General features: G+C 38.0%; 1 protein-coding gene and 2 long non-coding RNA genes across 4 annotated transcripts in view; 1 reads left to right on the forward strand and 2 right to left on the reverse strand.

Moving 5' to 3' along the window:
* Positions 1–31: 31 nt before the first annotated feature.
* LOC145552665 (uncharacterized) lies at positions 32–1,913 on the forward strand. Its single transcript, XR_014088812.1, has 3 exons — positions 32–263; positions 951–1,046; positions 1,707–1,913. It is a non-coding gene; the product is annotated as an uncharacterized LOC145552665 (long non-coding RNA).
* Positions 1,914–3,292: 1,379 nt separating this feature from the next.
* The window catches only part of aebp1a (AE binding protein 1a), a 15,504-nt gene continuing 3,796 nt past the window's right edge, over positions 3,293–15,000 (reverse strand). For both annotated transcript variants that reach the window (XM_081610442.1, XM_081610441.1), the window contains 16 exons: positions 12,845–13,084; positions 12,641–12,685; positions 10,725–10,787; positions 9,601–9,660; positions 9,453–9,521; positions 8,291–8,368; positions 8,095–8,204; positions 7,237–7,376; positions 6,642–6,726; positions 6,402–6,546; positions 5,341–5,420; positions 5,122–5,245; positions 4,824–5,020; positions 4,033–4,206; positions 3,817–3,942; positions 3,293–3,734 (listed from right to left, as the gene is read on the reverse strand). In XM_081610442.1, coding sequence (XP_081466568.1) covers positions 3,480–3,734; positions 3,817–3,942; positions 4,033–4,206; positions 4,824–5,020; positions 5,122–5,245; positions 5,341–5,420; positions 6,402–6,546; positions 6,642–6,726; positions 7,237–7,376; positions 8,095–8,204; positions 8,291–8,368; positions 9,453–9,521; positions 9,601–9,660; positions 10,725–10,787; positions 12,641–12,685; positions 12,845–13,084 — 1,991 coding nt within the window. In that variant the 3' untranslated portion in view covers positions 3,293–3,479. The remainder of the gene's footprint in view (positions 3,735–3,816; positions 3,943–4,032; positions 4,207–4,823; positions 5,021–5,121; positions 5,246–5,340; positions 5,421–6,401; positions 6,547–6,641; positions 6,727–7,236; positions 7,377–8,094; positions 8,205–8,290; positions 8,369–9,452; positions 9,522–9,600; positions 9,661–10,724; positions 10,788–12,640; positions 12,686–12,844; positions 13,085–15,000) is intronic.
* LOC145552666 (uncharacterized) lies at positions 6,212–6,400 on the reverse strand. The gene is made up of 2 exons (XR_014088813.1): positions 6,313–6,400; positions 6,212–6,282 (listed from the first exon to the last, which is right to left on the reverse strand). It is a non-coding gene; the product is annotated as an uncharacterized LOC145552666 (long non-coding RNA).

Genomic DNA, 15,000 nt, shown 5'->3' on the forward strand with positions numbered 1-15,000 from the left:
TTTTATTCTAACATTACTGCTGTTATTCCTTTACAATGTACCATGCTGATCTTCAGCTGAATTTCGTTTGGTTTGTTCTATATTGTTGTTGAGGTGGTCAGTGGATTTGAACAAAAGGTGGCCAGTCTTGTTGCAGTATTAAAACACTATTTTTTTCTTTTCCTAAGGTTGACAAAGAACCAATTGTGACTGAGTGTGTTGAGTTTGAGCATGCTGGCTCAGCAGATCAAGCTCCAACAAAGTCAAAGTCCTCTAAGAGAAAGGTAATAATTTCTGAACTTCTTTTCACTGGGCTTCTAGCCCCACTGGAGATGTCTGGGAGATTTGTCAGTACAGTTACCTTTCAAAGAAATGTAATATTTCCTTCAAATGCTCCATAAACTATGAACTTAACAGGCTTTTTTTAGCAGTTCTTGCAACACACACTAGTCTGGTCTGATGTCATTGTGGGAACTATAGCAGCTGAAGTCTTTAGTGAATGGTTGTTTGGGGCCATACACACATTTCTGGTTTACAGTAAAAGTGAGGACCCCGTTTGAGGTTTATTTTGGTCAAAATGTAATCCCTTTTTTGTGTAACTATAGATCTTGTCTGCCCTCAGTAGTATGGTTGACAGCTGGCTTAAGACATGATGTATGTTTCAAATCAGGGAATATGACGGAAACATGTTAACAGTCCTATCCAGTGACGTCTTCTTAGATTAATGTTTGAAACAGTTTAAGTGATACTGAAGTTTGAGACTTCATGATGAAGGATGACTGCTAAACCAAACCAGAAATAGGTTTTTAATCGAACATTACTGCTGTGATTCATTGACAATGTACTATGCTGATCTCCAGCTGAATTGTTTTTGGTTTGTTCTATATTGTTGTTGAGGTGGTCAGTGGATTTGAACAAAAGATGGCCAGTCTTGTTGCAGTATTAAAAGACTTCTCTATTCTTTTCCTAAGGTTGACAAAGAACCAACTGTGACTGAAGGTGTTGAGGTTGAGCATGCTGGCTCAGCAGATGAAGCTCCACCAAAGTCAAAGTCCTCCAAGACAAAGGTATTAATTTTTCAACTTTTTATTGGTGGGCTACTAGCCCAACTGGAGATGTCTGAGATTTTGTTAGTATGGTTACCTTTCTAAGAAATTTAATATTTCCTTAAAATGATCTATAAACTGTGATCTTAACTTGCTTACTTGATGAAGGATTACTGTATATCTGAAGCAGAAACGGCTTTGTAGTAGAATCACACAGCTGTGATACAACATTCCTTTTGACTAGTCAATGTTTTTTATGTTATTTAGATGTTTTTTTTCTATTTGTCCCAATGTTGGCAAGCCTCTTGCTTACAATATTCAGGTTTATTTTAAAGTACATTACATTTTCAAATATTACGTCACTGACTTCAAAATTAAAAGTCAGCCCTAATTTATAGTAACATCAGGACTTCATTGTCTTGTGGGTAGGGTTAGGGTTAGTAACAATTACCTTAGATGTTTACAAATATATATTTTTGGTATAATTGAGAAAAATAGCTTTTCATGGTGAGAAAGGTACAGTTATTAATTGGTTTAGGTCCTGTATTTAACTGTATTTTGCAGGAAGGGTCTAATCAGGCATGAGTGTATTTTACAATTTCAAAAAACCCTTCAATTATGATATTGCTTTGGTAACTTCATTTCATTGTTTTAAACTTGTTATTAACTTTGGTTTTAAAGGTTGCCAACCATGCAAGAGGAGGACTTGGAATGAGGGAGAGGTCCTTGCAGTCAAAAAGCACTTGATGGCATTCATCACCACCTGTAGAGTTCCAGGAAAAGCAGACTGTGATAAGTGTTTAAAACGGGAGCCTGTTGCACTCAGAAACAGAAATTGGCTGGCTGTTAAGTTTTACGTTAAAAACGGCTCTTAAAAACAAAGTTTAAAAAACATTTAATTTCATGCTGCTTTTAAGTGCTTTTAGTTAGTCATGTCATAGACATTTCAGTTTGCTGTTTTTTTTTAAATACAGAAAGTAGTATATCTTTTAGTTTTGGCTTTGTTGCAGTACCTTTTTTACTGACAGTAATTTCAGTTTGTACTTTTTAAGTTCATTTGTTGGTTTAAATATTTACGGGAAAACAAAGCATCCTGTAAAGAGCTTGGTTAAGCAATAAATGTTTATTCTTCAGCATACTTTTTACGCCTTACTCAATCATTTAGTACATAGAAGGAAGATAAAAAAATACCTTTCATCTATTTTCAGATGCGTGAAAAGTACATCATATCTGAGTTGTTGTAGATGCTTATGGCTGTGGGCAGGGAGGATTGTCTATATTATTCGGTATTCTAATGGATCTGAAGATGCCTCAGTGTTCAAACATATGAAAGAGGATGAACGGGGTTGTCTGTAATGTTTGTATTACAATCAATCAGTCAATAGGTTTATTCGACAAAACTCATTACATGAGTGAAAGTGAGCAGACAGAACAAAAACCTTCAAAGAATCCTTTTTTGAACAACCATCTCCAGAGGATTTCAACAGTAGTCCCCGGAACAGAACCAGCCTTCTTTATCAGGCTGTTAAGCCTTTTCAGGTCCCTGGCTCAGATGCTATTTAAACAGATGATGACAGAAGAGATGACACTCTCAACAACAGACTTGTAGAGTAAATTAATCAATCAAGATTACTGCCTGTGGCCCATCTTCTCGTAATTACAGGTTGTTCCTGGATGAGAGATTTACAGTCAATCAGAAGAACACAAAATTATGATATAATTTGCTAGGAAAAGGTTTTTTTGCAGAAATGTATGCATCATTTTAATCCCTTTATGTAATGTCTTTAAAAGAATACATTTAACAAAGCGTAATATGCTGCTCAATACTAGAATTTGACATATCTTGAGTGGCTACTCAATTTTCTTTTGTACCAAAGTGTAGATTTCATTGTGCATTGAGTCATAGTGGCTGTCAAAGCACTTTGAACCGGAAACTGTGCTACAGGTACTAAGAATGTAATAAAAACTAATTAGTGTGTATTTATGTCCCCACCCATTACTAAAAACCTGACAAGTCCCCAAGAGTCACCTTCTTATCATGTTTGGAACTCTAGTTAGTCTTATTGCAAATTTAAAGTGATATGTTTGTTCACTGCCCCTCTAGCATGCTACTTGATTTTTGCAGAGCTGTGCTACTTTCAGAAAGGGAGATTCCCAGAAAGCATGGTCTTGTCTTTAGTCCCCAGTAGGGCATATAAACAAGGCTAGGTGTGTGTGTGTGTGTGTGTGTGTGTGTGTGTGTGTGTGTGTGTGTGTGTGTGTGTGTGTTTGTGGTTTTAGGAACTGTCAGTCTGCTGGGACAACCCACCCCTGTTTCCCTGCTGTCTGACCGTGACATCTGCTGCGCTCCTCCTGAGCATACTGCTAAGACCGCAGGAGGGTTATACGGTGCGACCAGTCTTGATTTTTTTGTGACAAAAAGTGCCCATTCCTCTTTGGGCTATTTGCCATCTTCTACTCACTGCCCACCACTGGTTTCCAGCTGGCTCTATTAACAATCCCCTGTCCTCCAGTGACATCATCACCGTGGCAGGATCCCCGATAGGTCTCAGTCATGGTTAGATGGCTGTGTGCGTATGACATTGCCAACCAGCGAAACATGGCATCATCAGGAGTCTCTCTGAGCGCTCCTTCGTTCTGCCTCTGAATACGAGCCCAGGTCTCTTCGTTCATCTCAGCATTAACCCTCCAACGTCGACTGTCGGTTAGCTAACAAAGCGAAATGGCACAGAATCAATAATTGTACATATTGGAAGATAATTCATGACGTTCTTTATCCTGTTAACCTTACAGAAATTGGAGGACGCTGCATATCAAAAGGGTACACCACCATTTTTTCTCCTGCTTGTAAATTGGCTCCGAGCACAAATGGATTGCGCTCCATCCATGAAATTATGGCTTTGGTCTCAACTGCAAGCTAAAATAATGGCACAGAAAGAAATACTTGTTAATATATTTGTGGACGTTTAGTAAATACAGAATCAGCCTCTGATGTTTGCGCACTCACAGAACCACCGAGGAAGTTTTCTGGCAGCGGAATGTGATGGTTGGGCACTATGCGAGGTACCCAGCCTCTGTCCTCGGCTCCCCACAAGATGCTGTTCAGGTCTGGGAAGTTCTGGAAGATGTCATAACCTTCTTCAGTCCAATGACCCAGCGCCCAGTTTCCCATCTCTGAGCCCTGCAGGACAGCAGGAGGACAATATAAAACTCTACATATAGATTTTATAAATGACTCACTTTTCTAGAACAGAACCAACAGGAGATTGCTTCAGTTTTTGCTACTGAAGATGCCTGACATTTTGGCTTTAAAGATCAAGGACTCAATAAATTTTAAACAATACTAAAAACTACTAATAACTAAATAATGTTTGGTAAGGTGCACAATGGAGGAGGAATTATAATTTGGGCACTTTGCAGCCGAGCATCTGACGGCTCTATTTTTGCCCAAATTAAGGGATCCAAACAATAAAGCAATGTTGTGTGATGAAGATGAAGAGTGGTTTAAAATTCTTCCAAATTGAGTGGAAGACAGGTGAATTTCTACACATAAACAATTGCTTTGTGTTTTTGCTACTGAAGATGGTTCTACAAGCTATGAAATCATGGAGTGGGTTTAGTGTTGTTACACAACCTATATGGAGAGACTGTTTTTCTAATGTCCAAACACTTAGAAAGTTGTTACAAGGATGTACTTTCTTTTTAGCTTCATTTTAGGTAGATTTTCTAGTCATTTAAAAATAGACAGACTAAACTTTAGATGTCATTAATGTCGTTGTGACTCTTGAGGTACAGTACCATCTCATAGGCGAGCTCGTAGGCATCTGGGTTCAGTGATGGCACCAGGTGAATCCTCACTCCGTCCACTAAGCGTCGCACTCTTGGGTTTTCATCTCTGTACTCTTTGCAGAGGAACTGCATTAATAGCAGGAGAAGCTCCCGACCCAGAGCCTCATTGCCATGGAAACCTGCTGTGTAGCGAAACTCGGGTTCACCTGAAGATGGGGTAAGGTAAAGTTGTAACGTCAGTGAAGTTTTTCCCAAGTAATCACTCTACCTGCGATGTTATGACATGGTCTGAAGTCTAAATGTCGACCTGTCTCGTGTTCGCCTGGGTTGTCTGAGATCTCCATGGCGTACATCTTGAGGCCTTGTGAGCTTTTCCCAATGTTGTAGATCCTTGTGATGTTGGGGCACTCCTCATTTATCACCTTCATCATCTAAAGCATTGAAATAAAAGAAGGAACACATTTATTGCTGATTTATGTCTCATTTATTTTGACCAGAATTTCCTCTTCACTGTCTTGTCCAAAACCTGTCTCATGTCCTTGTAGTTGTGATGTCTGAAGTCCAGATCGTCAGACGCATTGACCTCATTCTCACTGTGGTAGCTGCCTGTAAAATAACACCCATAATGTCAAAACTAAATAAATTAATACATTATTTACACATGCCACAATTCAAGTAAAATTGGAGTCAGAGGGAGAGAGATAGCTGTTTTTCTTCATAAAGACTAACTACTCAATAAGCTAGAGAGGTTACTGGATAGCAGCTGTCCAGTTAGCTAGCTAGATACTAGCTTCCTAGCTATCTAGCTTACTAGCTTACTGAAAGTATTTTTAATTTAATTATTACATTTTTATTTTACTTTTTAAATAATTAGTAGCCCATTTAAACAAGTATTTACTTTGGACTCAATATTTCTCTTTCAGTTATTAGGAAAGGTACTTCATTGAAATCAATGAAATTGAATCAATGAAATTTCAGTCAATGAAATTTATCTCTAACATAGGTTTTGATTTTCCTCTTTTGAGTTTTTTGTTGTTGTTAAAGCTGCTACTTTTCTAGCAGTTGGAATAGCTGTCATTTGAGCCTTACTGGTGAGAGACGTCTATGAAGTTCATGTTAAAGTTCATGTTAAAGAAATGGATATAGAGCTGTGTGTTTTTCTTTGCAGGGAAAGGTGAATGAGAATGTCCTAACTCAAAGGAAGGAAACTCTGGATGGAAATTTCTAAATATTAACTTCTCAGTAGTTCTAGAGTTATGAAACAAGCTGGGCACCTGAATTACATACACCGCCCTAAAATCCCAATGTCAGCTATTTTAATGTTACCTACAAATTGCAGAGTGTAGCTTAAGTGAGTCAGTCAGTTGTATAGAAAACAATAGATTGATTCAATGAAATATAATTTGATGGGGTTTTTTATGCCAATACTTTTAAGGACTTTTTGGATGTTTTTCCTGCTTCAGTGCGCCTGGTTTAAATGAATGGACCGTTAAGTCACATGGTTCAGGCGTGTTAGAGTAAAGGAACTTAGCAGTTCTCCTGATAGCCCATTTTGTTTGTCCTGAGGTTGTTGTCTGTGGCACTGACTTGGTAGCCGACAGGCCAGGACTTCGGCTCTCAGGCATAGGCTGCCGTTCCAGCTCTGGGGAAGGATCCGGATGTAACGCGCCACCACCGGTGCGGCGAACTGACTCATCACGGGTGTTTCCTTGTCCACGTTCCCATAGAACAGCTTGAGGAGGGGGACCACATAGAGAGAGGGATTATGTTTTTGAGATTTCTCTTGGAAAATTTCTGGCTGGAGTACAGCATTTAGATGCCGCTCACCCATTCAGCGTAGCCATCGTGCAGCACCGTCCAGTCCCGGCTGTCGTTGCTGAAGGCCACAAAGTAGGACGATACGAAATCCTCCCTGAAATGACAACATAAGTCATGAGTCCACAGTCCTCCAAGCAAAACATTTCCTCTTGTATAGTGATAAAAATAACAGTCATGGAAAATATTCTTGCCTCAAAAACTTTGTCACAAGAAAACTACAAACCTCAAAGCCATTGATTGGAATTTTGATGGACTGATCAACACAAAGTAGTGAATAATTTAAAGTGAAATGATAATGAGATCTTTTTCTACAGATACAAATCCAAAAGTTGTTGTGTACATTTGTATTTAGTCTGCAAGAGTCAGAACCTTGTACAACCAACTTTCACTGTAACATTTTGGTGTTTATTTAGAGATGAAGGTCCTGGCCTTTTTTTTCTTAGCAAAATAGCTCAAACCTATGCCACATTTCCACTAACCATAAAATTGAAATTAAGATTAAGTTTTTATTTATGAAATGTGAACCAGTGTTATGAGAACAGATCAATTGAACCCTCCAACCTCAAAACAACCTTTTTTAAATGCCGTTTGAAACAAAACTCACAGTTGCTCTGAGTTCCTCCCTTGGGTGATGACTCCGGTGAACTCCACCTCTCGCCGAGCGTCCACCTGGAACCAGTGCTCCTTGTCCTCAGGCTCTGCACACCATGCACCTCCATACATGTCCTCCTCATCTTCAGAGCTCTGCAAACACAGTTCACAAACCAGAGCTGCAAATAGACTGTTCTATTCTTCATCATGCATCGTTTGTTCCGAGCATCTAAAGGGACAGTATGATGTATTTTTCCAGGTACATAATACATAATCAAGTAACTATGTTACCCCCAGTTGTCATAAAAATGCTATACACATCAAATATGACTTAACAGAAACTTGAGTTTGTGATTTGATGCCTTGAAATTGGGCCTCTGTCTCTTTAAAAACTCCTGCTCCATCTGAAACTCCCCCTTCAGGAAGTCATAACAACATGACTTCTCTGTTAATCCGTTAACAGTGTTTTTACCAGTGTTTCACTGACAAGTAGTTTGTAGAATGAGCTCATCAGATGTGCAAGTTTTTGCTAATTGCTGCTGGCTAGTCTGAAGGAGCTGAGTGGGAAGGGCCGCTCAGTGAGACGGAAGTTTGGAATGGAGGCCTTGAAGGTGGCACTAGATCCACTCAGGTATTAATGGATTTCTCAAATATGCATGAAAAAATCAAAGCAACACTCCAGATATGTTTTGATGAGGGAACAACATATGATATAAAGCTCAAAAATGTCAATTTTACATAATTCAAAAGGAAGAAGTTTAGATCCCATTAGTTTGGCTGTTTTATGGCCATTATACAATGTACAATGTGTGATCGTAAAGCATCAGCTGGGGGGTATCAGGTGTTCAGATTGTTTTCTTCTACAGGCTACCTGCATGTTGAGGCGTCCCCTCTGAGCCGCGAAGCCGTGGTGAGACTGAGAGGAAGCCAGCAGCTGGTCGTCATCCACCCGGTGAGACTCCAAGCCCAAAGGAGGACACTCTGACACGAAGACAACAACATGCCAGATCTCACTGCCAAATGTCTCAGGATCAAACCAGGCCATGTAAGTCAAAGCAATGTCGTACTTTTTGGCTGAGCAGGAAAAGCCGCCTGCTTCAGTCTCTCTGCTTCTTCCTCCTCCCATTGTTTCCTCTGCCGCTCAGCTGTGGGATTATAAAGCAAACAACCAACTTACAGAGGATCAAGAGCCACGTTTTCTGTCCTACTAATGCTAATGTGTTCTTATACAAAATCGGGGCCATGCCTTAACTTGTTGATGCTGTTTTGGCAGAAAGATTGGATCCTTCAATATGCTGTGATATGTTCTTTTCATGTGGTTGAGCAAAAGTCTTTTACAAAGAAAAATCTCAAATATGTGACAGTTTTATTGAGAACCTCTCACTCATTTAACCTTAAACAGAAATACAGTTCTACCAGCTGCTTTTCCAGTTGGTACTTTATTCTGAGTATAAATGCATCCTCAGGTTTGCTAGAGAACAATAACAGAGTGTATAAGCCAGCCGGAGGTCTGGACCGGTACCTGTACGACCCGGGAGCCTGAATTGACCTCAATCCTCTTGTTTAGAATCACAGATCCGCTTATTTTTATTGAATCTTCCATAGGGAATTTTGAAGATTTCCTTTTTTTAAAAAGGAAATTGTCAAACTATTAAACAAAAACTAATGCATATTTTTTGGAACATTCCATCTCTGTTGAAAATGTTGTCAAACAAGTATGTAGTTTGGAGCCAAAAGACAAGAAAAAATACTTCATAAAGAAGAATATTTCTTCCACCACTAGGCTCATTATTTGTGACAATTCTGTCCATTTCTCTCATGAAAACACCTAAGAAAAATTTTTAAATCTGCCATTTTTTGAATGATTTTTGGATTTTGTGTTTTCTTGCTTTGTGTTTTTATGTTGCTTTTCATGTGCAGATATAATTTTTTTCCTCCTCAATTACACTAATGTTCTTGTTCTCATCCAACGAAAGGGTGGCCCTCTCAGGGCTGCAGTTGGAACTTGTTTACCCATGTGCTGATTGTTTGGGTTCTTTTGTTCTTTGGACGGGCTGTACTGAAATGTCAGATGCCCCCACCGGCAATTCATTCATTTATTGAACCTCAATGCTTTTACATTTTTGGTCATCAGAAGTCATAATGGTGAGTGTAGAGATACATGTGGTTGTAGATCCCTCATGTAAGCAGACTTGTCCTTTAAAAGAGTCAATGTTTTCCATCTGTTACCTTTCTCTGCTTTCTCTTTGCGGGCTCTCTCCTCCTCCTCTTGTTGTTTCTTTGCTATTGCCTCTGCCACTGGAAAAACAGAGAAAGTCTCTCATCGGCCACAATCAAGACAACAGTCTTAATAGTTCTCAGCTGGATAAAGACGTACAGTCAGAGTAATCATACTCTTCATACCAGGGACCAGCGAATGGAACAGACGTGGTTTCCTCTAGAACAACAACAAAAAAGAAATGATATAGATATATTGTGTTAAAAATATTTCAGCAGTGATCTTTTCACATGAGGCCATTTAAAAAATAACAACATATATACAGAAATCAAAAAAGTGGAATTTTTTGTTATAAAATGACAGTAATATTCATTAAATTAAAACATGCATTCTGGTAAGGCTTGTTTGTCATATTAAAATTACTTCATGATAATAGCAACTATTAAAAATATTCATTAGTAAGCCTCCCCGGTAACACTTTATTTGAAGGGGTGTGCATAAGCCTGACATGACACTGTCATAAACATGACATATACATCTGTCATGAACATAAAGAAGTCTTTATGAATGTTTATCACAGTTGTCATGAAGTGTCATTCGGTAAATAATGACACTTTTAATGCAAAGTTGCACTAAAAGTTGCATTAAAAGTCCATTAAAAGTGTCAACTTTGCATGATTTTGTAAATTGTGATAATTTAATGCAAGGTGGGCATTTTTAATGGACTTTTAATGCAACTTTTAGAGCAGCTTTGCATTAAAAGTGTCATTATTGAACGAATGACACTTCATGACAACTGTCATAAACATTCATAAAGACTTCTTTATGTTCATGACAGATGTTATGTCATGTTTATGACGGTGTCATGTCAGTCTTATGCACACCCCTTCAAATAAAGTGTTACAAGATCCCCTTTTATCTAATAAAAAAAACCTGCTGTAATATTCTAATCCTAAATATCATGTTTTCATTAGCTGTTGGCAAATAAATAGTCTTAAAACATCGGGCTGTGTATAATCAATCAACACAATGTGTTTCATAAAGTGTGTTACTGGGAAAAATATGAACTTTTAATTTATATCATAAATTATTGAAAGTGTCTGACACAATATCTTTATTTTCATTTTCAAGCAAATCCTGAATTTGTCCCACAGGAATAGTGAAATTATGTCCACAGTTGTCCATAAATTTGATGTTATTTGGAAACAAAATCAACACAGAATCATCTATAGTACAGATACAAATGATAAAATCCCAACCATTCACTGTATGACGAGAACTACCTGGTATGTACATGATGACCTCAGTGGTTGTGTCTTCCTTCTTGTGTCCTCTGATCCATTTGTCTGGAAATATCACATTATCACCACAGATATATGAAGATGATTTGTATATCTACAGTCAACTACTGTACTGAATTTTAATCTCATCTCATCTGAACTTCACTTCAAGTTGAAAACACATTTACTGTTGACATAATACAAAATGAATAGTAATGTAATAATAAAGTGTCACATGATAATAATATAAAATGCTGCGCCAGGATCCTTACTTCCTGATGTCGTCTTTTTCATGGTTTGCACCAGTGGCAACATACGGTTGTTGATCATGTGACTCGTGTGATGCGAAAAAAGTGTTTCCTTTTCAGTTGTATGAAATACACCAATTTTGATATGGCCAAATAAACACCTCATCCTAGCAACAACAACAACAACAAAAAAAAATCTTTATTGAAAAAAAAAGTGTTTTTCAATAAAGAAATCGGCATGTTTCCATAAAGCAAATGTATTTTCGAAATGCCAAATTGCACAATTATACGGTGACTGGAAACGCAGCTTGAGAAACTGAAGTGTTTCTGCTCCTTTCAAGCAATTTTGCTTGCAAAAACAAGCAAAATTGTTTTTGCAATTTTGCTTGTTTTCAAACAAGCAAAATTGCTTGTTTGAAAAGGATCAGAAAGGATCAGAAAGGATCAGTGCATCAGTGCTAACTGATGCACCTGACGCATCAGTTAGCGTCAGGTGCTGCAGTTGTTTTTAATGTCATACGCACATTTCTGGCGAGTTTCAAAAAAGTTAGCGTGGTGCAGTTTTTATTTGTTTTCTTGTTGAAAACATCACAATTGCAGATCTGTTTAGCGGAAAACAGAATTTTTCCGCTTCCTGCGAATATTTACAACCACTAATTACAACCCACAGAAACCTCAGAGCTTTGTTGTTAAAGGCTGAAGGAAAAACTTTGGCTCTAGAAGCAAAGATGCTGATTAAAACAGCATCTGGCAACCATAGGTCCATGTCGGGTTTTAGTAGCAGATGAAGCTGAATAAAAGGAATAATTAGTTTTACAATGTTACTAAATTGTAATTCCATCCTTGATTTACAATGTGGACGTTGATGTTTGTTTGCTTTGTAGGCTCAAATGCAAGATCGCTTTGTAGAAAAGCAATAACTTATTTCCGCTAAATTGGAAACAGGGCTTTGTTTTATATCTCTGCAGGTTCCCTTTTTTAAGTAAACTGGGATCAAAATGCATAGACCAGTAACCACAGGCCCTAATTAAAGTTAATAAAATACTTTAAAATGAAGCTTTTGTTTTTTTTTTGTTATAATTCACCCTTTTTAACTGGCACCTCAGCGGTTAATTGACAATGTTTTCACACAATACATTCACGGGTGTATTAACTCAAATGTCTGTTAATCTATCAGAAGTTTGTGAAAGGAAATCCAAAAGTCATACAGTTTAAAAGGCAGTTATACCTGATACTGATTAAATGTATCGAAACTTATGAATTTGAGAAAAGTTCCAAAAAATGTCTAAAATATGTTCTCGCCAAATTTTCTGGCATTTAACAAGAAATACTTTGGTAATTCTAACTAAGTTAAAACAAGAAATGTTTGGTCAGATTTAACTTCAAACAGTGAGAAAAAAATGTTTGTCTTTTTATTCAGTGTATGTAAATATCATGTTTCAACTGTAAATAAATGCATAAATAGCTTCACCTTCTTTTGTTTTAGAAAGGTTTAATTACGCTACCAGAAATGTAGTTTTAAACTATTAATTCTTAATGTTTAGTTTTTTCCCCCACCACTAAATACTTATAATAAAAAATGATTAGATTTTGCTAGAGGTCATGCCACTGCAATAAAAAGACACATGTAAGGGTTTCCTTCTCTGTGAGGACTCGGGCTGGGCGTCTTACCCAGGTCTGGCTCAACGGGCTCCGTTGGAAACTCGGGTTGATTCGCTGTAAAGATCAGATCAAAGCTTTAAGCACACTGAAATCTCTTTATTTTATAGCAACAGCCTGGAACATTCAGGGTATTCTGGCAAAAAGATCACCAAGTTGAATACTGCTCCCCTGACTCTCCTCCTACCTGAAACCATAAATCTGAAGTGAACTCACTTGTTTCCAGGCCCACTTCCTCCTCCTCCTCCTCCTCCAGAGGAGGAAGGCGGAGCTCTGGCTGCACCGTGGTCGTTACCAGCTTTGGTTTCTTGGTGGGTTTAGGCGTCTTTGGCTTCTTTGTGGGTTTGGGTGGCTTCGGTTTCTTGGTGGGCTTTGGCGGTTTGGGTTTCTTGGTGGGCTTTGGAGCTTTTTGCTTTTTGGCTTTAGCCTCTCTCTCTGCTGCCTTCTTCGCTTTAGCTTCAGGGAGACAGAGACATAATCCGTTAATTGAAGCCAGAACGCGGCGAGTGAAGATGCCCACACAGCAGCTGTGTCACTTCTGTGGATGTTTAACTGCTACATAGACAGCAAGTGTTTTACTGCAACCATCAATCTGCATCAGAAAACATGTTCAGACTGGAGCACGGGCAGACGCTGCATCAAATACATGCAGATTAGTCTGTGCAGAAACAAAGCGGCGCTTTATGCTACAGAGAATCAAAACGTATCATGGAGAGGAGTGAGTTTGGGTCCAGTGCAAAATGCTCTGTTAGAACCCGTCCTGTCCCTGTTAGTTTTCTCTCTTTCTGCAGGTGTAGAAGCAGATGTGGAGGGACATTGACAAATCATCCAATGCTATTTGGTTTGTTACCTATATTGTTTTATGTGAAACACATATATGCAAAATTAAAATAGATAAGTTAGATCTGAAATTTCCTTTTTCGTTTAGTTTAATTTTGAAGTTTCTTAATAAAAACAATAGAAATCCATGCACACTAACATTTTTGCCTGATGCACTTTAACTCATTTCCCTCCTACCTCTTGCTTATCGGACCTATCCGCCATCTCCTGACGTTATTCTTACAGATTACCTGACCACTCTTCCTCTTTGGGTTCATTGTCCTTTCAGATCTCTACACTTTCTCATGTTTCAGTCATCTGGCTGTTTGGTTCTCCTCTGTGGTTTAATAATAATAATAATAATAATAATAATAATAATAATAATAATAATAATAATAATAATAATAATAATCAATTTAATTTGTAGCGCACTTTTCATTAGAAAAAATCTCAAAGTGCTACACAATGCAACTAAAATCGTAGATAAAATCAAAATCATAAAAATCATGTGGAGGCAGAATAGGCTTGCTTAAATAAAATAAGGTTTCCATTGTTTCCACTAACCTCTTCCTTATATTGCATAAAGTGGTGAGGGCTTTAGCCCAGTCCACTAGTTTTCCTCTTCTTCCTTTTCTTCCCTTCCTAACATAATTTCATTCGTAACATTCCCTACCATGAATTAAATATGTTTCAAAAATAGTGTATACTCCTCCTTCTCTGATCTTGTCACATTTGTGCTCTTGTGCTGACTAAAACCAAATGTATGTACCATTATACTTTAAAGCTGCAGTGTGTACCTTTTAAAGAAATATGTTTTTACATATTTATTAAAATTATTCTGTTATGAATGAGAATTTGTGTAGAAATTGAACTCCTCTGAATTCTCCCAGTACTTACTGCAAAAATACACCCGTGAGACAATCAATCAGAACCAGAAGGAGGGTCTTAGCACCATCAGTCACTCATATGTACACGCCCCCTTGCTATCTGCTACACTACAGCCAGTTCACCGCAACATAGCCTGTCATGAATGCTAAGGCTAGTTAGCATTGCCACCGATGACGGCGGATAAATAGGTTTCCTGGAATGGCACATTGTTACTCCGCCTTTTGTACATTTGGCTTTGGTACACAAGATTGATTGACAGCGTTAAGACCCTCCTCCTGGCTCTGATTGGTTGTTTTTGATTGGGAGTGGTGTATTTCTTCAGAAGGCAATAGCTCAGGGATGAGGTGGAGGAGCTTGATTTTTTTTCACAGATTATCTATCTCATATTATACTGACACAATAAGGTGACAGTTAAGTTTGCACCATTATTAAATATAGGAAAAACATATTTTTTTAAGAGTTACATACTGCAGCTTTAAGGATGACATTTTCATGGTAAAGCAGCCACTAATGTCTTCGCTGCCGCTCATTAACCTTCTCTAATAAATCTCTTCAAACGCAGCTGGAGTTTTGTACTGGGAATAAAACATGAATATTTATTAACTATGATGCTTATAAAGGCGATTTGTTCCAAAATGTGGAACATTTCAGGAGGCAGTTATGTT

Source organism: Poecilia reticulata, chromosome 8 (assembly GCF_904066995.2).
Source record: "Poecilia reticulata chromosome 8, P_reticulata-male-v2, whole genome shotgun sequence".
Classification (NCBI taxonomy): Eukaryota; Metazoa; Chordata; class Actinopteri; order Cyprinodontiformes; family Poeciliidae; genus Poecilia; species Poecilia reticulata.